The sequence below is a fragment of the Arachis ipaensis genome, chromosome B2 (assembly GCF_059453495.1).
Source record: "Arachis ipaensis isolate K30076 ecotype BB chromosome B2, ASM5945349v1, whole genome shotgun sequence".
Taxonomy (NCBI): Eukaryota; Viridiplantae; Streptophyta; class Magnoliopsida; order Fabales; family Fabaceae; genus Arachis; species Arachis ipaensis.
In genome coordinates, this window is record NC_142437.1 from 22,739,832 (window position 1) to 22,766,030 (window position 26,199).

General features: G+C 38.0%; 4 protein-coding genes across 6 annotated transcripts; 2 read left to right on the forward strand and 2 right to left on the reverse strand.

Annotated features, from left to right (window-relative positions):
• Nucleotides 1–1,969: 1,969 nt before the first annotated feature.
• On the forward strand, nt 1,970–2,800 carry LOC107627002 (uncharacterized). Its single transcript, XM_016329886.1, has one exon. The coding sequence runs from the start codon at nt 1,970–1,972 to the stop codon at nt 2,798–2,800; it is 831 nt and encodes a 276-aa protein (XP_016185372.1).
• A 4,942-nt stretch (nt 2,801–7,742) lies between these two features.
• Nucleotides 7,743–9,511, forward strand: LOC107625082 (Glutathione S-transferase family protein). Its single transcript, XM_016327649.3, has 3 exons — nt 7,743–8,686; nt 8,781–9,030; nt 9,126–9,511. The coding sequence occupies exons 1-3, from the start codon at nt 7,881–7,883 to the stop codon at nt 9,306–9,308; spliced, it is 1,239 nt and encodes a 412-aa protein (XP_016183135.1). The 5' UTR covers nt 7,743–7,880; the 3' UTR covers nt 9,309–9,511.
• Nucleotides 9,512–9,913: 402 nt separating this feature from the next.
• Nucleotides 9,914–19,592, reverse strand: SUVR2 (SET-domain containing protein lysine methyltransferase family protein). Of its 3 annotated transcripts, XR_015905197.1 has the most exons (13): nt 19,433–19,592; nt 19,170–19,293; nt 18,044–18,300; nt 17,871–17,924; nt 17,437–17,767; nt 15,550–16,730; nt 15,372–15,432; nt 15,170–15,257; nt 12,440–12,506; nt 12,283–12,333; nt 11,864–11,960; nt 10,189–10,294; nt 9,914–10,149 (listed from the first exon to the last, which is right to left on the reverse strand). XR_015905197.1 is itself a non-coding variant. In XM_016327651.3 (11 exons), the coding sequence occupies exons 3-11, from the start codon at nt 18,230–18,232 to the stop codon at nt 10,251–10,253; spliced, it is 2,277 nt and encodes a 758-aa protein (XP_016183137.1). In that variant the 5' UTR covers nt 18,233–18,300; nt 19,170–19,293; nt 19,433–19,592; the 3' UTR covers nt 9,914–10,250. The 3 variants fall into 3 exon arrangements, 1 of the variants encoding a protein (XP_016183137.1); XR_015905196.1 differs by having other exon boundaries at nt 15,170–15,432; XM_016327651.3 differs by having other exon boundaries at nt 9,914–10,294; nt 15,170–15,432.
• Nucleotides 19,593–22,477: 2,885 nt separating this feature from the next.
• On the reverse strand, nt 22,478–23,595 carry LOC107627004 (uncharacterized). The gene is made up of 2 exons (XM_016329887.1): nt 23,082–23,595; nt 22,478–22,968 (listed from the first exon to the last, which is right to left on the reverse strand). Exons 1-2 carry the CDS (start codon nt 23,593–23,595, stop codon nt 22,478–22,480), a joined length of 1,005 nt encoding a protein of 334 aa, XP_016185373.1.
• Nucleotides 23,596–26,199: the final 2,604 nt, after the last annotated feature.

Consider the following 26,199-nt stretch of genomic DNA (forward strand, 5'->3'; position numbering starts at 1 on the left):
ACCCCTCTCTCTTCTCAGGTGTGCGACGACGGTGTTCTCCTCGGCTGAGTCAGACGCGCCACGACGACATTCTCCTCGGCTGCAACAGGCGCGCCACGGCAGCATTCTCCTCAGGTTGGGTCACAGGTGTGCAATGAAGGTGTTGTAGTCACCTTAATAGTGAGAGGGAGAAGCAGTGAGAGGGGAAGAGATTAGCGGTAATGGAGTAGGTGGGTGACGGACGGCAATGAGGAGGTAGGAGGAGAGTTTCTGTGACTCTGTGAGGGTTTTTGAGGGATAAGTGAGGAGAGAGGAAGAAGAGAAGAAAGGGAGTGACGGTAGAATGGGCTTAGGGTGGGGTAGTTTAGGAATTTTATTAAAAAATCAACAAAAAAATTAGGATTTGGATACTTTTGTCATACGGAACCCATCTTTCATGGATACAGCGTTAATTTCCTTAGTTTATGGGTACTTTTGTCAGCGTTCGTAAACTTCATGGGTACTTTTGGTAGTTTTTCCTAAAAATTTCTATTGCTATGGTGTCAGGCCAAATGCAAGCTGCAATTTGCCCATTTCATGTTTTTTTTTTGTTTGGTTAAACAAAATAACCAAACGTAGGATGCGTTTAGTCTTTTCAAGAGTTTTTTTTTTTAATTTTCGTTTAGCCCAAATGCATGAAACGTTTTATGCTTTTTCAATTTTTGAAATGTTTTTTATTTTCTTTTTGGTACAAACGCAGCATGCGTTTTGGGTGGGCAAGGGTCTAAATTTTTTTGGGTTTTCAAAACGGAACTTGCGTTTTGGCTGTGTCAGAAATTTTTTTTTAAAACTTCAAAACGTAGGGTGCGTTTTGTATAGGAAATAATATTTTATTCGAAAGTCTTGCCTATAAATACGAAACATAACCCATCTCAAGTTCGTCATTTCTATTTTACTCTCTTTTTTCTTGCTTTCATATATCTAAAACCGTTGAGTTTTTTGGCAATTAGTAGTGTCAAAAAAGTCGGGTTAGGTGAGGTTGAGACTATGGAAGATACTGCAAATATTCGAGTGTATTATGACGGTGAGATTATACCAAACACATACGAAGGAGTGACTTTTGTTTGTGAATGTCCGTCTTCATTTGCTATTCCATGTACCATAAGTTTTGTGGAGTTACAAAATGGTCTTTTGTGAGAATATACAAAGTCACATTTCCAAAAGGGAGAGCAACATTTTGTACAGAAATCCTGTACAAGTATTTGGTGGGTTGATGCAGTTTCAACTGATGTCCATCACTGACGACGCATGCATGCAGCGGATGTTCTTTATTTATCAACAAACCCGAGGTCACGTGCTAGTTATAGAGCTGTACGTTGAGTTTGAACAGCATACGGGGATGGATGCGGTTGGCGACGATGTAACCGTTGATGAACTCAAGGAGTTAGATTGGGGAGAAGATAACAACGACAGTGAAGAGGAATTTGAAGCCAACTATGAAGTCGATGACGAAAACGATGATGGAGACTTGGCAGGCAATCCGGCGATACAAAATGAGGCACATGCGATTGTAAGTAAGCACCCCTTTGGCGTTCCGTCATTTATGCGGACTCTGGACCTAGAAGCCATGCATGCTCCGAAATTTCCTGAGTATGCGAATATCAGTATGTTATCTTATGGTTATTAATTAAATTTACCACTACCAATTTTTTTATTTGCCTTGTTCGACTGGCTGTGGTTTGCATGTCGTAGGTGGAGGCAACGCTGCGGCGGAAGATGGCGAGTTTAGTGTTGGAATAGAATTTGGTTTTAGGAGTCGGTGATATTTGCAATCAAAAGCTACATTATCTCTAGAGGAGTTGATTACATTGTGCATGAGTCTGAGTTGCAGACATTCTATGCAAAATGCAAGGGTTATGGTGCAGGGTGCGATTGGCTTATCCGAGCTAGCTTGATTCGAAAGAAGGGGTGTTGGGAGATCAGGAGATACAATGGCAAGCACACGTGCACCATGGGCACGATTTCACAAGATCATGCCAAGTTGGACTCGAACACAATTGCAGATGCCATTAGGCCGTTGGTCGAAGCAGACCCTTCAATAAAGGTGAAGTCTATTATTGCAGAAGTTCAGTCCAGGTTCAACTACACTGTAAGTTACCGCAAGGCTTGGTTGGCAAAGCAGAAAGCTGTCGCAAAGGTTTTCGGTGATTGGAAAGTTTCTTACCAAACTCTGCCAGTATGGTTGAAAGCAACGACTGCGAAGATGTCGGGGTCTCGTGTTCAAATAAAAATGCTCCCTGTTTACCGTGAGAGTGAGGAGGTTCAAAGTGTAAGAGTTCTGCATTACATTTTTTGGAGTTTCTATCCGTGTATTGTAGCATTCAGACACTGCAAGCCACTAGTGCAGGTTGATGGAACGCACCTGTACAGAAAATATAAAGGTGCACTTCTGGTTGCGGTTGCACAAGATGGGAACCAAAACATTGTGTCCGTTGCATTTGTAATAGTCGAGGGCGAGACGACAGATGCATGGGAGTTTTTCCTAACCAATTTGCGGAGATATGTTGTTACCATTGATGGCTTGGGCATTATTTCTGACCGGCATACCTCCATCGATGCTGCAGTAGCTCGCAGTAACGGTGCATGGTCACCACCAAGAGCGTGGCATATGTACTGCATCAGGCACATCGGGTCCAACTTCTTAAGGAGGTTCAAGGCTCAGTATTTGCATAAATTCGTGGTTAACACAGGTATTTCATTTCGCTATTATGGTTCTATTCATAGTAACTTTGTGGTATCTACTTACGGAGCACTCGCCCCACCAAGATCATACCAGTGCTGAAGGTCATGTCCCAAACCTCCGTCTACTGGCTATGGGTAGGAGTGGCAAGCGGGGAAGCAATATCCTTTTTTTTTTTTACTTTTAACTATTATAATTTCTAAAGGTATAAACAAATTATAATTTTTATATTCACAAACATTAAAGTCTTTGTAATTATAAATATCTAATAAACATAATTATAAACCAAGTTTTCATCCAAAATATAATTATAAATATTGTTCCCAAAACAAAATAAACATAATCCAAAACATAATTATAAATATTATCTCTAAAATAAAATAAACATAATCCAAAACACTCAATTTACATCTTCATTCTCTTGTAAGTTGGGTTGAAAAGAGATAGGTTTTGGTAAAAAAATTATAAAAATACCCCTTGCTAAAAAAATACTAAGCCCGACGGGGAAGCCCGCCCCGCCCTGCTCCGCCAAAGCCCGCGGTTTAAGCGGTGCGGGTTAGGAGGGCTTTTACTATTTGGCGGTCCCAATTTTTCATCCTATCCCGCCTTTTTTGGCGGGTTATGCGGGGCAGCCCGGCAGGTTTAGGCCTGTTTGCCACCCCTAGCTATGGGTATTCATTCAAATCAAACAATTGGGTACCCGGTGGTGCAGAAGGACCGGGATGATCTACATGTCCCGGTGATAGATCCGTGTCGAAGTCACTGGGATGACCTGATGTGGCGCAACGACCAGCAGACTGCTGAGAAGGAGTAGGCCCTTCCTGTTCTGGCGTCGGAAATAGATAATCTGTATCTCTAAGAACCTGAGATAAGCTGAGGGTGTTAGATCCACCCAACGGACTAAAATGACCATCAACTGGAATTACCATCTGTGGTATGTAGGGCTTAACAGCCTGATGTGGTTGTGGTTCCGGTATGTATGGTGCTTGCTGCTCATATACTGGAAACTGTTGCTGTTGGTCGTAGTCCTGAAAGTGGTGCTCATATGCCGACACCTAGTTAACAATTAATTACAATTAATTATAATTAATCATAATTGATAAACCTAAATAATTATTAATAATGACACAAATAATAATAATAATAATAATTAACAACGGTAATAAACCTTAATGATACCTGAAACCCTTCGTCATATGTCGGCGCCTGGAACTGCTGCTCATGAGGGGGATTTTGCTCCTGAGGTCCAGCTGGTTCTTCCTACTGTTGTCGTGGCTCATCCGCGTCAACCTCGCCACCTGCAACTCTATCTGATAGTCGTAAGTGATCCCGATATTGTTGTGTGTACCAATCGTAGTACAACTGAAGAGGATGAAAGTCGACAATCTCCTCCCCTATCTGCAGTGCGTTTTAGCGGCCAGAAATCCACAAGGTAACCCACTGGATGTTCCTCTCTCTCCAGTCATAGTTCTGAGGACCTGTCAATCGCTTGTAATGATCACGACCAAGATCGAATGCCGGGCCTGGTGGAAGATGTTACAGACCGAACTGTCGTCTAATTCGGTCTGTCGGGTGCCACTCTACACACTCAAATGACACTAATGGCGACTGTGTGGAGCACATAAACAAATGGACAGCGAGCTGATCCGGAACCCCACTCCCATATACGGCCGCCATATAAACTGCAAATTAGTAACCATGATGCACGATAAGTAAAATTATTATTCTAGATAAGCAGCCTAAGATAAATGGTTAAAACTTACATCGTCGACTCCCATGTCATTGAGTCCTCGCCTAAAATGCACAGTAGGCTTCCGTATATATCTTGTATACCGGCGCCAATGACTCCACCTAAACAAAATTAGAACAACAACAACAACAAAAACAACAACAACAACAACAACAACGTCGCAAGTGAAATCCCAACATCAACGAGCTGATCGCGGGAAATAGGCACCAGAAAGTAGGAATGGCATACACTCCCACGCCCAAACAAAAAGTAGTATAAGTGGCTCATCCATCTCTTTACAGTTGAATCGTGATGCACGACACAATGATCTGTATAAATGTGCCAGACTGGCTGCCCCCTAACTGTATCCTTCTATCTGGTGGAAATCCCGAAGTAGAGGCAGAAACTTCGAGTTCAGTAAAGTGGTCGACTTATCCGGAAACACAACCGTTCTAAGCACGCAGAAAATGTGAGCCCGATGTACCGCTCAACAGACTCCTGTGTGTCACATGGCTCGGTGTCTCTACACCACCGGACCCATGCAAGATTAACCTTACCCAAGACGTAATCTTGCGGATCGGGCTCCCAACCGAAACACGCGATGCAGTTCTCTACTAAAAACTGGTGACTGCTGTCTGATCTACCCGTAACAGATTCTCCATTAACCGGGAGGCCTAGAATATACGTCACATCTTCCAGCGTCATCGTCACTTCACGACCGGAAGATGAAATGTGTGGGTTTCCGGCCTCCATTGTTCCACCAAGGTACTGAGTAGTGCAGAATGGCCTCTCATTTCGCCAACTCACAAAACGTGTTGAAACCCAATGAGTGCTAATGACGCTGCAGCTACCTCATTAAAGGTTTCTGACAGATCTAGTTTTCTGGACAACAAATTTCTGATAGCCTACCAAAAAAAATTAATAATAATAATTCATAAATAACAGTATGATAAAAAAAACTATTATTTTTATCACATACATCATTATAAACATGTAACAATATACTAATCATAACTAATCTAATACTTGTTCCTCCAAAACAGATAATAATAATAATAATACTAATCATAATAATACTAGTTATAACAACAACAACAACAACAACAACAACAACAACAACAACAATAATAATTTTCATGAACCGTGACATTTTTTTATAAATAATACTATGTTAATAAAATGTTAATAATAACAGTTACTTATATATTTATAATGATTAATAAAAACAAGATAACGATAATTTATTAGAGGTTTAATTATTCTACTGGTCCCTATAGTTTCGCAAAATTTTCAATTAGGTCCCTATACTTTTTTTTTCTTTTAATTGAGTCTTTGCACCAAATTTTTTTCTTAATTGGGTCCCTACACTTTTTTTCCTTTTATTTAGGTCTCTGTACCAATTCTTTTTTTTTTAGTTGGATCCTTATAAAATTAAGCCAATTACTACTAAGAGGGACTTAATTGAAAAAAAAAATTGGTACAGTGACCCAATTGAAAAGAAAAAAAGTATAGGGACCTAATTGAAAATTTCACGAAACTATAAGAACTAACAGAATAATTAAACATTTATTAAACAGTAATATTATTATCATAAAAAATAATAATAAATTACTAAAAAGTAATATTATATTAATAAACAGTATTATTAATTATTAAAAAATAACAATAAATTATTCTCATTATCATAACCAATATTATAAACAAATAATAATATACTAATCATAATAATAATTACTCAAATATAACAAAAATACGAATAATAATAACAATAACAATAATAATAACAACAACAACGATGTCACTAATAATAATAGTATACTTACTGTAGCAATAATAAACCCTAATAATAATGTTAATAATAACGATAATAATAATAAAATTATCTATTATAATATAAATAAATAATATTCAAATATATATATATATATATATATATATATATATCATTAAATATTAAAAAAAATTACTTACCCATTGAGAATGATCCAAATACTCAATAATGTGTTCTTCACGTTTAGTAAAATTACGAACAATTTTTTGTTTTATAATATCTATCCTAAATTTTCTACTCTTTTTCTTCCTCCCACAAACTCTCACCACAACTTTACAAGTTAAAACCTCTCACTATAACCTCTCTCGGCAAGCCTTTCAACTCTTCTACCCTTGCCTCCTGCATTTTGCGTTTGATTTGCGTTTTATAGCCTCCATCACCGCTATCCTCCAACACGTGGCGTTCATGCAGCCAGAGAGCCTACCAAATGCAACCTGTGTTTTGCTCCTGACTGCTGCCAAACACAACTTCCGTTTTGGAAGTTCCCAAGCGGTTAACCGTTCAATCCTTATGTGCATGTAGGGAGCAAAAACACATTTTGAGGCTTCAAACTACTTTTCTGCCAAACGCAAGCTACGTTTTGAAGCGTTAATGCAGCTTTTCCTTTTTCCGTTGCAGTCAAAACGTAACTTACGTTTTGCAGATTACTGAGTTTTGATCCACATTTGTAAATACACTCCATACAACAATATAATTGAATAACACCATTTTTATTTCCATTCTTTAATTAATTTAAACTAATTTTTTTAAATATTAAATTATCTATAGAGTTTCCTTTACTGAAAAACTAGAATACACTTCTACCATTAGCTTTAAAAAGACTGAGATATTATAGGATTTTTTTTGGGTCTTTTTTTTTTGTGTGTCTAAATACTATAGGATTAATTAATATAATTTGATTAATTGTATAAAAAGTTAGAAATTAGAATTTGATATTAAAAAATATTAAAATATTCTTATAGTTAACTTTTAGAAGACAAACAAAACTTTTTATGAAGATTGGTTTTTTCAAGAGACTAAATATTCTTTTAGATTTAAGATTGTTCAATTGTATTAAAAATTATAAATTTTGAATTTTTTAAAAAGATCAAAATGTCCATAAAATTTATTTTAAGAGGCAAGATTAATTAAGATTGTTTTAAATTGTGTTAGAAATTAGGACATTTATTTGAATTTGACTTTTAAAAGAAAAAAAACTAGGAATCTAGGATACTCTATTGGTTAGTTTTTCCAAGACTAAAATAATTTTTTAAAATTATAAAAAGAGAAAATAAAAATTTAAGATTATGATTGTCTAATTATATTATAAATTATACATATAAATTATAAATATTTTTAAATTAGTAAAAATAAATAATGTTCAAATTTACTATTTAAAAAATTCTACAAACACATAAATTTGATTGAATAAGAATATTTTTGGTGACTAATTGAATAAGAATATAAAACTCTCTTGTAAAATTAAACTCTCCTTTTAAAAAAAAAATACAAAATCTAAGGCAATGCAAAAGCTCAACTGAGTTCCTTTGTGAAAAGACGCATATGCCCTTTAGCTTTGCGAAAATGAAGCACCATTTCCTCCCTGCTCTGTTTAGTCGCTCCATGCTTCTCACCACCAAGAAATGATGCCGTGTTATGCCCCTTCTTTCTGTCCCTACCTGGTAACTCCACCGTCCACCTCCGTCCACGGCGGTTCCCATCACCGGAGACCGACCAAACGCAACGTCACCATCCTCTACCCAAAAATGTCCCTAAACAACAACAACAATAACACATCAAACCCTAACCCCTCTTCCTTGCTGACGTCGCTTACCAAACTTCTCTGGGGACAATCACTTCCGCCGGGCCTCCTAGTTTCCACCGCGCGTGCCACGTGGAATGCCACGTGGCGCCTCATGATGTCACAGCTCGCTCCCTCCGACCCTTCAGGCGGTTACGCCAGGCCGGCCTCCAAGTTCCGCTTACCACAGAAGAACATCTCAAGCCCAACGAGCCTGCACCTTTACGTGGCCCTTCCATGCCCGTGGGCCCACCGGACACTTATAGTCCGGGCCCTCAAGGGCCTTGAGGACGCCGTCCCGGTTTCTGTAGCATCCCCAGGCCAGGACGGGTCGTGGGAGTTCAAACAGGCCAATGGTCCGGGCTTAAGCCCGGGATTGGACAAGGCAAACAGGTGTAGAACGTTGAGGGAAGTTTATGGGATGAGAAAAGGTGGGTATGATGGGAGGGCCACGGTGCCTATGCTGTGGGACAAGGATTCGAAGGAGGTTTTGTGCAATGAGAGTTATGACATAATTGAATTTTTCAATTCCGGGTTGAACGGGTTGGCCCACAACCCGGGTTTGGATCTATCGCCTTCTGAGTTGAAGGGGAAGATTGAGGAATGGTATAGCGTGATATACCCAAATGTGAACAATGGTGTTTACAGGTAAAAAGCTACTGTTATCATCACATAAAAATTGTACATTTTATTGCACTAGTATTTGGTGTGTGATTTGAGTGATATTTATTTGCAATTGCAGATGTGGATTTGCACAGACACAAGAAGCTTATGACAGAGCAGTGAATGAGTTGTTTGGAACATTAGACAAGTTGGAGGATCACTTGACCACTTCCCGCTACTTATGTGGAGAAAAATTGACCCTTGTAGATATATGTCTGTTTACCACTCTAATTCGGTTTGATGTTGCATACAATGTTCTTTTTAAGTGTACCAAGAAGAAGTTATGTGAGTATCCAAATCTACATGCCTACATGCGTGACATTTATCAGGTATATACTAAAAAAAAGGGTTATGATTCTTGCATTAATTGTGTAGTAAATTATTATGGTGAATACTAAAGCAGCATGTTCTTGCTAATGAACAGATGCCTAAAGTTGCAGAAACCTGCAATTTTTCTGAAATCATGGATGGTTATTACAAAATACTTTTCCCTCTAAATCCAGGGAGCATAAGACCAATCATGCCTTCAACTTCTGAGCATGAAATCCTTTGCAGACCTCATGGTAGGGAGTCTCTATCAGCAGCTTTACCCGTCTTTGTTAAATAGTCAACCAGCTCCCATGCACAAAGGGTGTTTCTATTTGTAATATTATACGTGCAGCACAATTGTTTTAAATGTATAGCATAGTTTCTGGTATTGTATTATTGTGTATTATTTATGTAGCTTAGTCCATTTGAGAAACTGCTTAATGTAACGCTTCGTCATGTACGTGTTAATAACAAACCAAAATCCGATGTATAGTTCTCTTAGATGGTATTACTGCTTATAATATTTTCTCTTTTCCCATCCAATATCAAAATGGTGGCATTTGTAAATGATTGCGATAAATGTTCAATAATGTAAACATTCATCATTCAAACATAGGCTGCAAAGCCCTTCTAATAAAGCAGTTAAACCGTAAAAGTGAAGCCTTATAACTTCGTAAACATCTACTGATAATCTTTTTAAGATATTTTTTTTCCTTTATGTTGATTCTCCAAAATAACCAATTTTATGTCAAATCCATTTCTTTCAGGTATCTATTGTTTGAGAACCAAACAAATCACTGATAATTTTGAAAAACAAGTCATTGTCTATTTTTCATATATATAGTCTTCAGAAATCTATGCAAAAAGCAACTAGTATATGACCATAAAAAGCAAAGACCACCATTTCATAGAAGTGCCATGATGTTATAACCTAAACAAATCCAGATAGTGTTTCCATGACAACTCAATCAAACTGGTCCATAAATGCCATTTGTTGGAGTTGACTCTCCAAAATGACCAATTTGATGTCACACTTCAACATTAAAAATCCATTTACATGTATATGTATCTACTTCTGGAGGACCAAACTAGTGACACATGAAATATCATAAAACTACACTTCCTTTTTGGTTTGGCGACTATTGCCAAATAGTTATCAAGAAAGCTGTACAAAAAGCTGCACCAGTATAGAAGGTTAGGTTTCATACAACTCATCGAGAGTTCACAAAAGGGTGGTTGTTCAAAGAGAACATCTTGCATTTGATGGTGAAGACCTCACAGACCCTGCATCATGAAGATAAAAAATTAATTGCTAATCTTGCAATTCACAATATCTAGAAACTGAAAAGAAAGCAAGACACATCAAATGTAAGATAACAATCAACAATCAATAGTGCAGCCATTAAGAGAGCTCCACTAGTACTCTACCGACAACTTGCATCAAACTCATTGACATATGTCTAGTTACACAACAACCAGTTTATGCCCATTTTAGGAAAAGGGTCTGCGTGAAGTCCTAAGAGGCTAAGATACTTCTAGCAAAAAAAATTCACCAACATGCAAGGAAAATTCATAGTCTTCCTTCAAATATCAAAGCACTTGTCAGTTGAACTTACGTACTCCTCTTTCAAGGTAGTAGCACAAATTATTAACTAATCACTGACTAACAGTTCACACATGTGGAAAGCTCTCAACATTTGCATCCCCAATTTTTCAGTGTGACCAATGTTTCTCAAGTACTTTGTTCAGAGAAATTAAATGAGTCCAGCACCAGCAATTAAACAAAGGAAAAGAAAATAAGAACTCCAAAGTATATTAATTCTATCCCCTAAAAAATGGAAACATTAACCCAGATGTATAAAAATGAGATATTTTATAAAGCTCTAAAAATTTAAATTACAAATTCCATTTTTGTAAATGACCTGAGTTTTCCTAACAAGTTAATGGTCAAAATGGTCCCCGAAAGATTACACGTCTATCAATTTGGTTCTCCAAAGATCAGATACCACAAATTAGTCCCTGAAACTACAAATTGATTCAACTTTGATTCGTTGTTGTATCTTACAGAGACCAATTCCAGGCGTCAGATCTTTCAAGGACTACATTGAAGCACATATCATCTTTCATAGACCATTTTGACTATTAATCCCTTTTTCTAACTATCAACCAGCAGAAGAATGAGTAGAAACATAGCATAAGGCTACAAGAGTAAGGATCAACCAAAAACTAGCATGCATGGCTTCAAATAACTTTTTTGAAGATCCATGACTTTCAACCAGTTATGATTTCATCTTAAATGATAGCATCAATTAAATTCATCGGATGATTGCATAAAAAAAATATAACCCCAGACCAAGGAAGAGGATGATTATGCCATGTGTCATCAATTATCTGATGGAAGGACCAATTTGAAGAGTCTAATCTTGAGGACCAAGTTGATGTACATGTGATTTTTCAAATACCATTGACTATTAACCCTTTTCCTAACTAATAACCAGCAATAGTTATTAGAACATACAGCATAAAGCATAATGCTACAAGAGTAGAGATCAGCTAAAACTAACATCCATGGCTTCAAATAACATTTTTAAAGCAGATCCACAATTTTTCAACTCCAGTTATGATTGCATATTAAATGATAGCACCATTAAGATTCATCGGATGATTGCATCAAAAAAATATAACTTCAAACTAGGGAAGGGGACGCAAGTGAATTTCATAGTCATCAATGTAATTGAAACTATAAATACAAAACGTAAAACATATAAGCAAGCAAGGTCACAGAATCAGAATCAACAATATCCAGAGAACAAATTTTTGCACAATGCTCACAAATAACATATTGAAACTTACTATTTGAACGCTTCATATTCCTACAGAATTTACTTCCACATTTGCACTGGAACGGCTTGATAGGATTATCATGGTCATCAAAGTCAATGCCATAGTCCTTCAAAAATACCATATTTGAGAAAAAAAATATATTCCTATTTCTTATATAATTAATTGAAAAAAATGAAGTGTGTAAAATAAACGTTTAACAATACTGAATGCTCTGCCAACCCAAAATTACATAGCATGTTTTCAATACGATAGTCATAACAAATAATAGAACGCTTCAACAATGAATATCAAATGATTTCAAACTTATTCATAGATACTTTTATTCCCTACTTTAGAAGAGATTTATGATTAATAAGTGCCATAAAAAATTGATGATGTTTATGCAACATGGGAGTTAGGACCATTCACCAAACACCAAAAGTACTCACCCAAGTGAGCTCTTCCTTTGCTGCTACTTTTCTGCAAGTGAACAAGGCAAACTGCACAAGTCGTCATATTAAACATGTGAGTAAGCAATTAGAGTTTGTCATGAAACAAAAGGTAATCAAACAGAAACTGGAACTTCAGGGGTTTCAGACTTCTCACATGATAGTAGTAATGCCCTGGGACTTCAATTTCAACAGGGATCTCAACCAAGTTAGAATCATAACACCTGGATGAATGACATAAAATCAATGCAGAATCTATTATATTCCCAGATTCTAAATATTATAAGTCAGATGCACTGCCTAGCCACTCTATTTCATGAAAGTTCCCAGGGGTGTGTGGTTTGTTTTTTCATTTTCTGTTTCGTTTTTAGTATTTTCTGGATTTTGTAAAAGAAAAGAAAAAAATAGTAAAAACAATAAAATTCTGTTTTCTGCTTCCACCTCCAGTTTTCTCTTTGTTCTTCACAAAATTATGAAAACAGAAAACACTGGAAATAGAAATATAAAATGAAAATAAAAAACAAATGCACAAAACTATATATAGCTTGCAGACGAAAGAATCAAACTTTGCTTATATGCATTTATTAATTTCTTGATCCCTATCCTTGGACAACTATTATTTATTATCCTGATCCTGCTTCAAGCTCTTGTATTTGGTACTTCTAACTAAACAGGACAAAACAATTTATTTCTCAATTATAACAATTACATAGAATCAAAAAATGTTTCCTCCTCTTATTAATTAGTGCATGTCCCATGAATTACTTCCAATTTAAAATATTGTTTATGTTCATATAAATACATATCAAATTCTATTACATTTTCAGTTCTAGCCCTACTGTCTACTTTTTGGTGGTCAACCAATTTTACCCTTATGATTTATACTCATCATCACCATCACCATCATCATCATCTTCACCACCACCACTACCACCACCACCATCATCATTGATCAATACTACCCCTCATCCCACCCCACAACCACCACCACTGCCACCCACAGCTGCCGCCACCACCACAACCACCGTGAGCCACCCCTCACCCACAACCACAACTCAGCCACTATTCTACTCTAACAACCAACCCCTCACTTCAACCTACGACCACCACCCCATATTCCAATCACATTATTATGAAACTACAATATGGCACTTCAGAAATGTTACTTGGAAGAGAGATTGAATTGAAGAGATGCAGATCTTATGTTGCTGTGTCATTAATTTTCCTTCAGCGAAGCAATCAATTAGTCGTTTTACTAATTGCCAATCAACCTCTATATCAAGCCCCTTAATTTGATGAGAATAATAATTTTAATTGAAATATCGAGGCAGTGGCTGTGGATGAAGTGAGAGGTGGGGGTTGGAGTGGGACAAGGGATAGTTTTGCTGATGATGATGATGGAGGAAAGGGTGGTGGTAGTGGGGATGGTGGTGAAGATGATGATGTGTATAACTATAATGAGTAAAATTGGAAAAGAAGATTTAACTAAAAGTTTATTGTTAAAAATAGAGAGTATGAACAAAATTAAAACTTATTTCAAACATGAGAGAAAAAATTGAATCAAATTAAACATTCACGGTATTTTTAAAACTTTTCGAAAACTTTAAGGATAAAAAATAGAGTTTAAATTTAGGGCAAGTTACCAAAATAAATTATTTGCACATAATCAATATTACTGAATTACAACTTTTAAATATGGCATACGGAAATGCAACTTTCACATATCTATGGAAACCGCGAGAGGGGATGAGCAGATTAGGGATTACACGTAAACCGCTACAGGGGTATAGCGGTTTACGTTGGAACACGGAAAAGAAGAAACCGCAGCAAACCCCCCCCCCCCCCCCCAGCGGTTTCTTCACAAATGCCAAAACTGCATAAACCGCGAGAGAGGTATAGCGATTTATGCTTGCCTATAAATCCGCCAAACTCAGTCGCGGATTCTTCATTTCGACTGAGTACCAACCATTTTAGAGAGAGAAGTTGTTTGTTTAGAGAGAGAAAATTGTGGATTGAGAGGGAAGGAGGAAAAAGCTCTTTGACATAAACATCTAAATAAAAGTTGCTCGAATATCTTGTGTATAACAGTCAGAATATCTAAATCATCAACTAGTCATTGTAAAAGCCACAATAAAGTACATAAATGAAAATTTTTAAATACAACTTCCAAAACAGTGTCATAATATATAAATCTATTAGTACATACATCATTTATGCAGTTTTGGCATAAACCGCTGTACCCCTCTCACGATTGATGCAGTTTTGGCATTTGTGAAGAAACCGCTGGAGGGGTGCCGTGGTTTCTTCTTTTCTGTGTTCCAACGTAAACCGCTATACCTCTCTAGTGGTTTACGTGTAATCCCTAATCCGCCCAACCCCTCTCGCGGTTTCCATAGATATGTGAAAGTTGCATTTCCGTATGCAATGTTTAAAAGTTGTAATTCAGTAATATTGGTTTGCAAATAATTTATTTTGGTAACTTGCCCTTAAATTTATGCGTTTAGACGAGTTTTTTTAGTAATGGGTTTGAAAATTAATTATTTTTTATGATGCAACAATACACGATTTGGTTGTCTGTGTAAAACTCTTTCACATGGACCATGCATTAAAATTAAACTATAAAAAATATATTTTCCTGAAATTCAAATTATTAGTTGTTGAAAATTGTAGAGACAACTTACATCTATACTGGATAAGGGTAAAGGGAATATTTTTGCTTCAAACAATGCAAGTTGCAACTGAACTTAGAATTTTAGAATTTGAATATAGAGAAATCAGAATTTTGCTTAGTTTTGCAGCGAAAGATTCCCTCAGTAAATTACTTGATTGGTTCTCCTATACTTGAACCTTAGGATGCCAAATCTGAAAGAGAGGAGAAATTCAATACCTGTGATTGATAAACCTAGCAGCATTACCAAAGGAAGCAGCATCCAAGCTTAGAGCTTCTTCATCCTTCACAAATCTTGAACCCCAATCTGCATCCAGTAGAACCGGGTATGTATATTCCCCAGTTACAGCATGTTTCATGTTCCTCTCATGCAACTCTTTAATAGTTAATATCTCTCCAACAAATTCGCACACAAATGCACCTTTTGGCAGCTCTTCTAAAGTACGAAGACCCCATCCTTTTCCTTCCGGAGTGAAAAATACCTAAGTCACAAGTCATCATTATTGATAATATTTGGATATTCTATTATCTATTTCCGTCAACTCGACATTGAAGAAAATATATTTGAATACCGGTGAAAATTTTAATTAAACACAAACCTGCAGATTGCAAGTTATTCCACGCTGAACAATCCGATTGCCACACTGTTTCCCACAGCCACATTTGCTCCAACATTCTTTAATAAATTTCCTCTTCAAGTGTCCTTTACATGGTTCTAAACAATCATCATTCTTAGATCTTTCAATTGGGCAGTCTTTGCAAAAGACGTAATATCGTTTAGGGTTACGGCTGATGGCAATGCACCCTTCCAAAAAGCCTTCCTTCAATAGGCCTCGTGCATTATATGCAAATTCCCCTCCATTTTTGTTTGCACAAGCACAGGGTGTAGGTGATGAGACACAATTTCCCACACAAGATGAGCAACAGTCCTCATCCCCAATACGAGATAGCAAAATGTTCACAGAAGCATTTTGGAACACAAGGTTTTGGGGTATGTAGTGAAAAGGAGGCAGGAAATCCTTAGTAACTTCATTGACCCATGAAATTTGAACACTTTCCTCTGCTTTTGTGAGGTCATTAACATCGTGAATCGACCGTATATCATCAGCTGTAAGTTCATGCTGTGGAACAACCACTAAACTGCGTGAATTTGAGGAAGTAGGATCCTCCAACTCCATTCCATCATCATTTTCTGACAAATGATGTATAGCATCCCTGGAAACCAGTACAGCATCAACCTGACCAGTGTGGTTGGCAAGAGAAAAGGGATTTCGGGGAGATGGCAAGGTGGCAGAAGACTCAACATGAATTGTTCCACTTGGTGGAAGAGAAAGCACATCCAAATCCTTATTTCTTGTGACACTCAGTGTGCCATGTGTCTCAGATTCCTTTAACATATCGTCCCTTGATCTTATGAGAGCTCCTTCCTGGGAACCATCTGAATAGATTTTGAATTCCAGGACACAGTCACATATATCTTTCAACAGTTTCGGAACAGAAAAATTCGGGTCAGTGATTTTATATGAATGCAGACATTTATCCTCCATCATTTTTAGAATTTGATCTTGACTAGGCATATGAAAATCTGGTCCCCCAACAGCTGAGCTGCAGCTCAGAGAAATTTTTACCTCTCCCTTAGTAGACGAGGCTATCTCTATACTAGATGTAGCTCTTTCATTTGAGTCTCCAGCTGTGCATTGTGATGATGCCATATTGACATGACCATTTTGCTTTCCAGCTGCATTTTTGTTCATTGATGAGCCCCCAACACTTGATAGCTCTTCAAAAATAGAATAAATAAAAGAACCATCAAACAATTTCTTTACAAGAATGAATATGATCTGGCAACACAATAACTAAGAGGGGGAAAAAGTTAGAAGACACAACTACTAATCACATCAGATCAGAAGTTATGCAGCCAACTAAGATCAACTTAGGAATACAACACTTTCCAGAAAACATAGGTTTACATATTGCATGCTGGTATTGGGCTCACAGTGCCTGAATTCCATTGGTTTACATCTGACATTATCAAAGTATGCAAGCATCACAACTAAAATACTGCCATAGCAGGGTAAAGAAATATTTGGCTCAGCTAAAGTAAAATATGTTTACAACCAAACCAAGATTTGTGTAATGGATTCTTTCTTCCTTTCAGGTAGCAAGAGCATTGAAGTTTCTTGACGTATTTTCCTAAGTAAACATTCCAATCTAATCCTAAGTATTACCAAGAAAATATAAGGTACTTATTAATAAATTGATTAAGTTCAACAAAATTTAACTAAATGAAACGTTGCCACTAAGATGACACGTCAAGGCAGCTAAAACAGAAAGTAAATTAGTAAGCAGCATGGAAGAAAGTTGTCATCTAGGAAAGGTCGGTTGAATACCAGGAGGAATCACTGCAATGGGAACATTATAATCAGGCAATTCATCAATAGGCTCACCCGTGGGTAAGAACATTTCATGATTATGAGGCAGCAAACCTGGTTTGGCTGTTGGATCTTTAGAAGGGACTGATTGGGATGCTCTTTCGGATTCAGATATCAATCTCCTTCTTCTGGGATTAAGATCGGGTGACACGGGTTGTTTTCCCTTGCCAACAATAACATCTTGCGTTGGAGCTGGGTGCACTTCAGTTCTCAAATTTCCACCAGATGTGTCAGATTGTTTTGATGGGGAGGTGGCAAGTGTGGGGGAACAGCTAGCTGTAGGATGCAAAGACTGACTCTCTTGGCCTCTTAGACGCACTCTCTTCAAAGGGCGGGCTGACTCCAAATTCATCTCAGCTTCTTCTTCGTTCTCCATCTCTTCTTCCTAGTTGTTTGAAAATACAAAACAACATTTCAGCCGCCACACATAAAATTAACAAAGTAATGCAGACTAACCCAGATAACATAGAATAATGAGAGTCATGTACGTTAACTTTCTTCTTTTTCTTTTTCTGTTCTGGAACCCTTTTCTGGTCTGGGACCTGTTCAATAATATTCAGCAATGGAAGGAAGTATAAGACCAACAATGTGGAGGGAAAAAAAAACCCATTACAAATAAATAAATTTAAAAAGAAAAAGGCAGATAAAGTGGGAAGTTCACCTGATTTTCGTCATCAGGCTCAAATATGGCATCTGCCAGAGCTCTATAATTCTCTTCTTCAATAAGTGCCCAATTTTTATCATACAATTTAAGGAGCTTCTTTAGTACTGGTTTCACTTGTGATTCAGAAATCCCAAGACCTGCCATAGCACGATAGGCCGCTTTCACATTTGCATTCGGTGGTGCCATTTATGATCAACCAACAGCCACTTTTACCACAGACCCCAGATGTAAACACCCCCAAATTTCAAAGATTTCTGAGATGTGAAATACCACATATAATTTATGAGTAATTAAGCCAGAAATCAAAAGCAAAAGTAAAGAAAAATGCAAAATCAATAACAGGAAGGGTAAAGAGCATAAACCCAAAATCCAGACAATAATAGAGACAGAAAAATAAATAAAATAACAAGAAAACTTTGTATTTTGACTAGTAGATACAAAACTCAAAAACTCTTTCCATCAATCGAGCAATACTTAATGAAACAAGTTACACAAAACTGTCAAACACATTGAGTGGAAGAACCAGTAAATGCACTGAAATCTCTTTTGGATATGCCACAACGGAGAGCTTTCAAGCAAGAGCTAAGGTAAATTTTTTTGATTTGTCAATTTGGATTTGCAACAAGTTGATACACTGAATTTGGACTACAGGGAAATTTCATGAAAATTTATCATTTTTAGTTTGGTCAAAGATCATTTATAACTCTATTATTCATTTCATTGAAAACAAAATAAAATCTTACTAAATTGAAATAGCATTCTTAACCAACAACAACCTCATCCCAGAGAATCTTCCAAAACAAAAGCTTGAACAAAAGTTATTTTGAAAAAACGGGATTTCTAGAGACGGTACAGTTCACACATCTGTTCAAAACCAAATCTACAATTAGCTACAAAGCAATGAAAGTGAGAATCTAACAGATAACACCAACATGCAATGCAGAATTTGCACACATTGATTAGACATTAATCTTACACCAACTCATATTAGGGCATTTAGCACCAAAATGAAAATAAAAAAACCTGGGAATGACCCAAACCAACAAAAAAAAATTCCATTTAAAACAAAAAGATACAAGTTTTACCAAAAAATAAATAAATAGAAGTTAGAAGAATCAAATACCTAAAAGGATCGAAGTGAGAGTATTTCAAGAAAGAGTAACAGCAATGTACTGTGACAGGTTCAGAAGCAGAACGGCATGCGTCGAATACGAAAGCAAAACGCCGCTTCAAATATGAAACTGAAACTGAAAAAAGAAGTGACGAAATCAGAAAAAAAAAACGTCATCAGCTTGAAAACAAAACGACACCGAAAACGAACAAAACGAATAACAAAATTAGAGTGATAGTGAACAGAAGCGTTTGCTGAGTATCGAGAATATTTACCTGCATTTTTGGATGATCATCATTCTTTTCAAAAAGAAAATCTTTTGATTTTCGGAGTGGAGTGTGGAGAGGAGAGTGAAGAGTTGGAGAAATGTATATACTGTGTACTGTGTAGGGCAGAAGACGAAAAAGTTGACCTCCCGTTTTTTAAAATTAAAATAAGAATTTAATTTTAATACAGTTAGAAGTATAAAACTGTTTTATACGTATATTTAATTATAAAATATTATATTAATAAAAATAATTATTTTTTACATTTTTTTACTAAAGATAAGAAATTTGAATCACGATTTAAGTATGGAGAGATTATGTTATTTAAGTTATAACTTATTGGCTTAAATAATTTTTTTATCAAAGATAGAGAAACTCTCACGGTAATCTCTTAGATGAGTATGGGAGACTATGTCATTTGAGCTATAATTATCTTTTACATTTACCATATGAATGATCATCAAAGAGAATGATTGTAATTGTACAACTATATAAAATATCAAAAATATTATTTGTACACCAAAATCAGCCACTAATATATTTGTATATAAATACATATGTGGTTTAATTTATTTTCAATGTGTATTTGTATTTTAACATGTATTTTATACTGGTGGCTAACTTTGATAGCTAATTTTAATGTACATGTAGCATTACTCATAAAATATTTTATACTACAAAAAAATTAAACTCTTAAAATAATATTACATATTCAAATTTTTTTATTTGCCAAATCTAATTAAATTGGTTGAACATAACAAAAATAAGTTATAATTAAGGGTTAAGTATGATTTTGGTCTCTAAATTAAGGGTAAAAAATTTTTCGTCCTCGACATTTTTTTTGCTACAAAATGATCCCGAAAGTTTAACGTAATTTTAAAATCGTCCTTTTTACTAAATTTTTAATTTTTATTCCGAAAATATCCCTAATTAAAAAAATAAAAATAAAAAGAAAAAAATGATGGGAAAGGAGAGGGGAAGCGCCGCTGCTCCTCGTCGCCATCGCCGCCGCTGCCGCTCCTCGTCATTCGGTCACACTAACGGGAGAGGGGAGGGGTTTCAGATCTCACTCGTACTAATGGCCAGAGAGGAGAGAGCAGAGGGATAGAGGAAGAGAAGCAGAGAGGGAGAGAAGAGAGGAACGGAGGCGCTGAGGAAGACCGCGTCCAACCATGCCCTGCCGTCGTCCTCATCGCGAACCGCTGCCGCTGGAGTGAGGTCATGTCAACGCCAGCAGATCCGCGAGGTTGGACGGTCGTCGATGCTCCTTGCCGGATGCCAGCAGATTGGTGTTTCAATGTTGTTGCTTTTGCTTTCTGTTTTTGCTTTTTGCTTCTACTTCTGCTTCTTTTTTGTTTTTGTTGTTGCTGTTATTGATTCACCTTTGTTGATTCACCATTTACTATTGTTGTTGTTGTTGATTCTGTTTTCTGCTTCTACTTTTGTTTATCCTTCTGCCTCTGTATCTGCCTTTGTTTTTTGGTTGATTTTGGAGAAGAATGAAAAAGGGTATTTTCGTCCGAAAGACAATTTTAAAATTAAGTTAAACCTTCAAGACCATTTTATAGCAAAAGAAAAAGGTTGGAGACGAAAAAAATTTTTAACCCCTACCTTAAGGACCAAAATCATACTTAACCCTATAATTAACATTATTCTAAATTTAATTATTTAACTTAGTTTCACTTAGTACATAAAGAAATTTGAATTTGTAACGTTACTTTTTAAATTATTATTTACTAATTTATATTTAAACCCTCGCATATCCTAGTCACAAAAAAAAAAAAAAAAAAAAACCTCGCATATCCTGAAAAGTTGAATTAATTTTGTAATGTAATGAAGCTATAGCACTGTTTTACTCCTCTTGAGAAAAAGAAATAAACTTGTTTGAGATAATATATTAGTTAAATGGTTTATTTTTCTTAAATATTCTTCTAATTAGTTTCTTTTTAATATTAAAAACATTCATTCTATAATTTTTTTTTTAATTTAATTTGATATATTGTAAATATAAAATAATTTTATATGAGTATCTAATTTTATAATATTACATTATTAAAAATAAATTTTGATTATATAAAATATTTTACACATTCATTCAATTTTATTATTTTTTTGAATAATCATTCATACAATTAATATAAAAATAATTATTTATACTAACATAACAATACGTAATTAGATCTATAAATAAAACTCGTTTACATAAAATTTTTATATTAAAATAAATTTATCACTAATCAAAATACTTACAAACGAACAAATAATTAACTATTGCATAAATATTATTTAATTATGTGTGAAATAAGATGAATTTAATTTTATGCACTATCCAATTTATATTATTATTTAAATAAAAATAATTATTTTTTATCTTTATGATGTAAATGATTATTTGAATGGAATGTGTAAAATATTTTAACTAATAATTTTTTATAAAACAAAATAAAAATTCATTAACTAATGTCTCGGCAAACTACGTGATGATTACTTCAGTTTGCTTAATAATTCAGTGAAATACATATTGAAGATGTAATTCGCCTAATGATTTGGTAAATAGCATGGAGTCCATCTAATTATAAAAGGCGTTCCTCCCTTTGACATTTTCACTTTCACTTCTCTCTCAAAATCACCTTTAACCTTCTTTCTCAATTCCCTCTCAATTCACTAGGAGGAACCGTACAGGGTGTAGAGCAAACGCTCAATCTCCCTCGACTCATGATGGGTCGGAGGGTCAAGGCGAAAGCATCACAGCAAATAACTCATTAATCGTCTTTCTCCCCAAGATGACATTGTAAGCTGTGGAGTCTCTTAGGACTACAAACTTTGTCATTACCGACCTCCTCCTTTCTCCTTCGTCGATACAGACCAGGAGGGTGACTATCCCGTCGGACTTTACAAAGTTGTTTCCTAGACCAACGACCCTGTGCTGATGGGTTTTTAGGTCGGTCTCCAGGAGTCCTCAGGCGTCGAACACGTTCCTGAACATGATGTTGGAGTCAGCTCCAGTGTCCACGAGAATCCGCTTGACCAGGCCCATTCCGATTCTTGCCGTGATCACCATAGGGGGATTTTTCGGTATGTCATGAAATCATTGGTCTTCTGGCCCAAACGATATTCTTGGAGGTTCCCTGGACGAGGGCCTATAGCTCCCCGAGGATACGGCCAAGACTCTGGCGTCCTTTTTGGTAGCAGACCTTGATCTGGGACGTTTCTCTCGACCATGACGTTAACCACAGTAAGGGAGTTGTCTGCGTCTTCACTAGGTCCTTGTCTCGGCATCACGGCCTGGCCACGATCTTCCTTGGAACGTTTGCGCTCCCTTCGCCTGGGATCCCTTATGAACTGGGAAATCTCGGTCATCTTGCCCCTGCAGATGGCTTGTTTCAAGGCATCCTTTAGATCAAAATAATCCTGGGTTTTGTGGCCAAAACCTTTATGGTGGTCACAGTACAAGCTCTTGTTCCCACCTGTCCTGTCTTTCAGTTGTCGGGGCTTTGACAAGATCCCCTTATCAGCGATCTGCTGGTAGACTTCCACGATTGGGGCTGTAAGGGGGAATAGTTTGTGAACTTCCCAACTCGGGGGAAAGGCTTGAAAGGTTTAGCCGATCCTCCGTCCTTGGAGGGTTCTTTCGACCTTTCTCCGTGCCCGGGTTGACGAGGGGTAGGGTTGGCCGGCTGTCGCTTATTAGCCTCTACCACCTGGGTAACCTCCTCATCGTTAATGTACTCTATCGCTATGTTCTGGATATCTTGCATTGTCCACACGGGCTTGGTAGTGAGGTGCTTTCTAAAATCTTCATTTAACAAACCGTTCGTCAGGCATAGGCTGGTCACTAAGTCGGTCAAGCCATCAATTTCTAGGCACTCGTCGTTGAATCTGTCGAGGAACTTCCTAGTCGGCTCCCTAGCACTTTGGGTGACCCTTAAAAGGTTAATAACGTGTTTGGCTTTGGCAATGCGTGTGGTGAACTGTGCTAAAAAGCTGCGCGTTATGTTTGAGAAGGTCGTAATGAACCCTTGCGGGAGCGTATTGAACCACCGGATTACCGGTCCTGCCAAAGTCACAGGGAAAGCACGACATTTCACCGCGTCGCCAACACCCTCGAAGTTCATCCTGGTCTCAAAGGCCGTCAGGTGTTCCTGAAGGTCTTGGGTTCCATCATATCTCATGTCCGTTGGTTTGTCGAAGTGTTTCGGCAGTGGTTGTCGAATGTAGTCTTTGTCAAAAAAGACAATGAGAAATGGAGGATGTGTGTCAATTATTCGGACCTCAACAAAGCGTGTCCCAAAGACTCCTTTCCTCTCCTAAACATCGATGCCCTGGTAGATGCGGTAGCAGGATTTCAGTTCCTGAGCTTCATGGATGCGTACTCTGGATATAACCAGATACCGATGCACCGACCTGACGAGGAAAAAATGGCGTTCATAACGCCAGGGGATACTTACTGCTACAGGATGATACCGTTCGGACTGAAGAACGCAGGAGCGACCTACCAGAGGCTAATGAACAAAGTGTTTAGCGATCTCATCGGGAGGTCAGTTGAAGTCTACGTCGATGACATCTTGGTGAAAACCAACCAACCAGAAGACCTGGTCGGCAACCTAGAGACTGTCTTCACGTCTCTCCGTAAGCATATATTGAGACTCAACCCACTCAAATGCGCCTTTGCCATGGAGGCTGAGAAGTTTCTCGGCTTCATGATAACCCAGAGGGGGGTTGAGGCCAACCCAGACAAGTGCGAAGCCATTTTGCGAATGATAAGCCCAGAATGTGTTAAAGACGTGCAGAGATTGGCCGAAAGGCTCACGGCCCTATCCCGTTTCCTCAGTGCGTCGGCGGCCAGAGCTCTCCCCTTCTTCAATCTCATGAGAAAAGGGATAGCCTTCGAATGGACCCCAGCCTGCGAAGAAGCCTTTGACCATTTCAAGAAGATACTTTTGACCCCACCAGTCTTGGACAAGCCCAAAAACGGTGAGATGCTGTTCCTATACTTGGCGGTGACGGACAAGGCCTTGGCGGCCATCCTAGTCCGAAAAGAGGACAAAGCCCAACAGCCGGTTTATTTCATTAGCAAAGCCCTACAAGGTGCATAGCTAAGGTACACCAAGCTGGAAAAGCTGGCTTACGCACTTCTGACTTTGTCTCGAAGGCTGAGGTAGTACTTCCAGGAGCACTGGATCACCGTTAGAACTGACCAAGAAATCCGCCAAGTTCTGCAGAAGCCCGATTTGGCGAGATGGATGATGACATGGGTAGTCGAGCTATCCCAGTATGATCTGTAGTATGAGCCTAGGCATGCAATCAAGGCTTAGGCAATGGCAAATTTTCTAGTAGAGGTGACTAGGGATCCCACGAGAACTCAGGCACACGGTGGAAGCTCCATGTCGATGGAGCCTCCAACCAAGCGTTTGGGGGAGCAGGGATAATCCTTGAAAGTTCAACTGGGGTGGTTTACGAACAGTCTATCAAGTTTGACTTCCTGGTCTCAAATAATCAGGCAGAGTACGAGGCCTTGATAGGAGGCCTACTCTTGGCAAAAGAAGTCGGGGCAACATGGGTTAAGGTAAATAGTAATTCTCAAATCATCACTTCCCAAATCAACGGGACCTACCAGGCTAAAGATTCCTTGTTACAGAAGTATTTGGAAAGGGTTAAAAGTCTGAGTGAGGACTTTGATGAGGTCGTGGTGCAGAATGTCCCAAGAGAAAGTAATGCACAGGCCGACCTCCTATCAAAGCTGGCGAGCACGAAGCTAGGATCAGGAAATTGGTCTTTGATTCAAGGGCTGATAAAGGAGCCTACGGTGACCCTGTTCGTGACCTAAGCATTGAACACTCCCTCATGGATCGACCCAATTCTCAGCTTCTTGGAAGGCGGTAAGCTCCTCGAGGACGAAAAGGTGGCAAAGACGATAAGAAGGGAAGCGGCCAATTACGTGATGATACAAGGCCAGTTGTTCAAGCGAGGGCTGAACCAGTCCTTGCTAAAATTCCTACGCCTCGACCAAACGGACTACGTCCTGAGCGAAGTCCACAAGGGATGTTGTGGCCACCACATTGGGGGAAAGGCCCCGGGCAGGAAGCTCGTTAGGGCTGGTTACTATTGGTCCTCGATGATGTCGGATGCCCAAGAATTTGTGAAGAGATGCAAGAAATGCCAAGAAAATGCCAACTTCTACAGGACCCCAGCAGCGGAGTTAAGCTTACTAATGGCCCCCCGACCTTTCTGTCTGTGGGGAGTTGACCTACTGGGGCCCTTTCCGGTAGGCCCTGGACAGGTAAAATACCTGATCGTGGCCATTGACTACTACACTAAGTGGATCAAGGCGGAGCCACTGGCTAGTATATCATCGGCAAACTGCCAAAAGTTCATGCGGAGACAAGTAATCTCCAGGTTCGGGATCCCAGAAACCGTGATATCGGATAACATAACGTAATTTGTCGATAAGAAGTTTGGTGAGTTCCTTTCTGGCCTGGGGGATAAAGTAGAGGTTCTCGTCAGTAGAGCACCCACAGTCAAACGGTCAGGTAGAAGCAGCAAACAAAGTCATCCTTCAAGGCCCCAGGAAGTGACTTGACCAGAAGAAAGGGGCATAGGCAAACGAACTCGCTTCGGTCTTGTGGTCCTACAGGACGACCCTACAATCCTCCACTGGGGAGATGCCTTTTTGGCTCACCTATGGAGTCGATGCGGTGATCCCTATGGATGTAGGGAGCCGAGCCCACGGCTGCTCCTTAGTGGAGTGGAGGAAGCGGTAGAGAATGACCTTATCG

Coding starts and splice junctions, on each gene's coding strand:
- SUVR2 (XM_016327651.3), bottom strand. CDS start 18,232: ATGGCACCACCGAATGCAAATGTGAAAGCGGCCTATCGTGCTATGGCA. Junction 12,507..15,169: donor GCTAGGTTTATCAATCACAG/GTATTGAATTTC, acceptor TCATTCATCCAG/GTGTTATGATTCTAACTTGG. Junction 10,295..11,863: donor GAATATGAAGCGTTCAAATA/GTAAGTTTCAAT, acceptor TTCATGATGCAG/GGTCTGTGAGGTCTTCACCA.
- LOC107627004 (XM_016329887.1), bottom strand. CDS start 23,595: ATGAGATATGATGGAACCCAAGACCTTCAGGAACACCTGACGGCCTTT. Junction 22,969..23,081: donor GCCGGCCAACCCTACCCCTC/GTCAACCCGGGC, acceptor TCCCCCTTACAG/CCCCAATCGTGGAAGTCTAC.
- LOC107627002 (XM_016329886.1), top strand. CDS start 1,970: ATGGGCACGATTTCACAAGATCATGCCAAGTTGGACTCGAACACAATT.
- LOC107625082 (XM_016327649.3), top strand. CDS start 7,881: ATGATGCCGTGTTATGCCCCTTCTTTCTGTCCCTACCTGGTAACTCCA. Junction 8,687..8,780: donor GTGAACAATGGTGTTTACAG/GTAAAAAGCTAC, acceptor TTGCAATTGCAG/ATGTGGATTTGCACAGACAC. Junction 9,031..9,125: donor ACATGCGTGACATTTATCAG/GTATATACTAAA, acceptor GCTAATGAACAG/ATGCCTAAAGTTGCAGAAAC.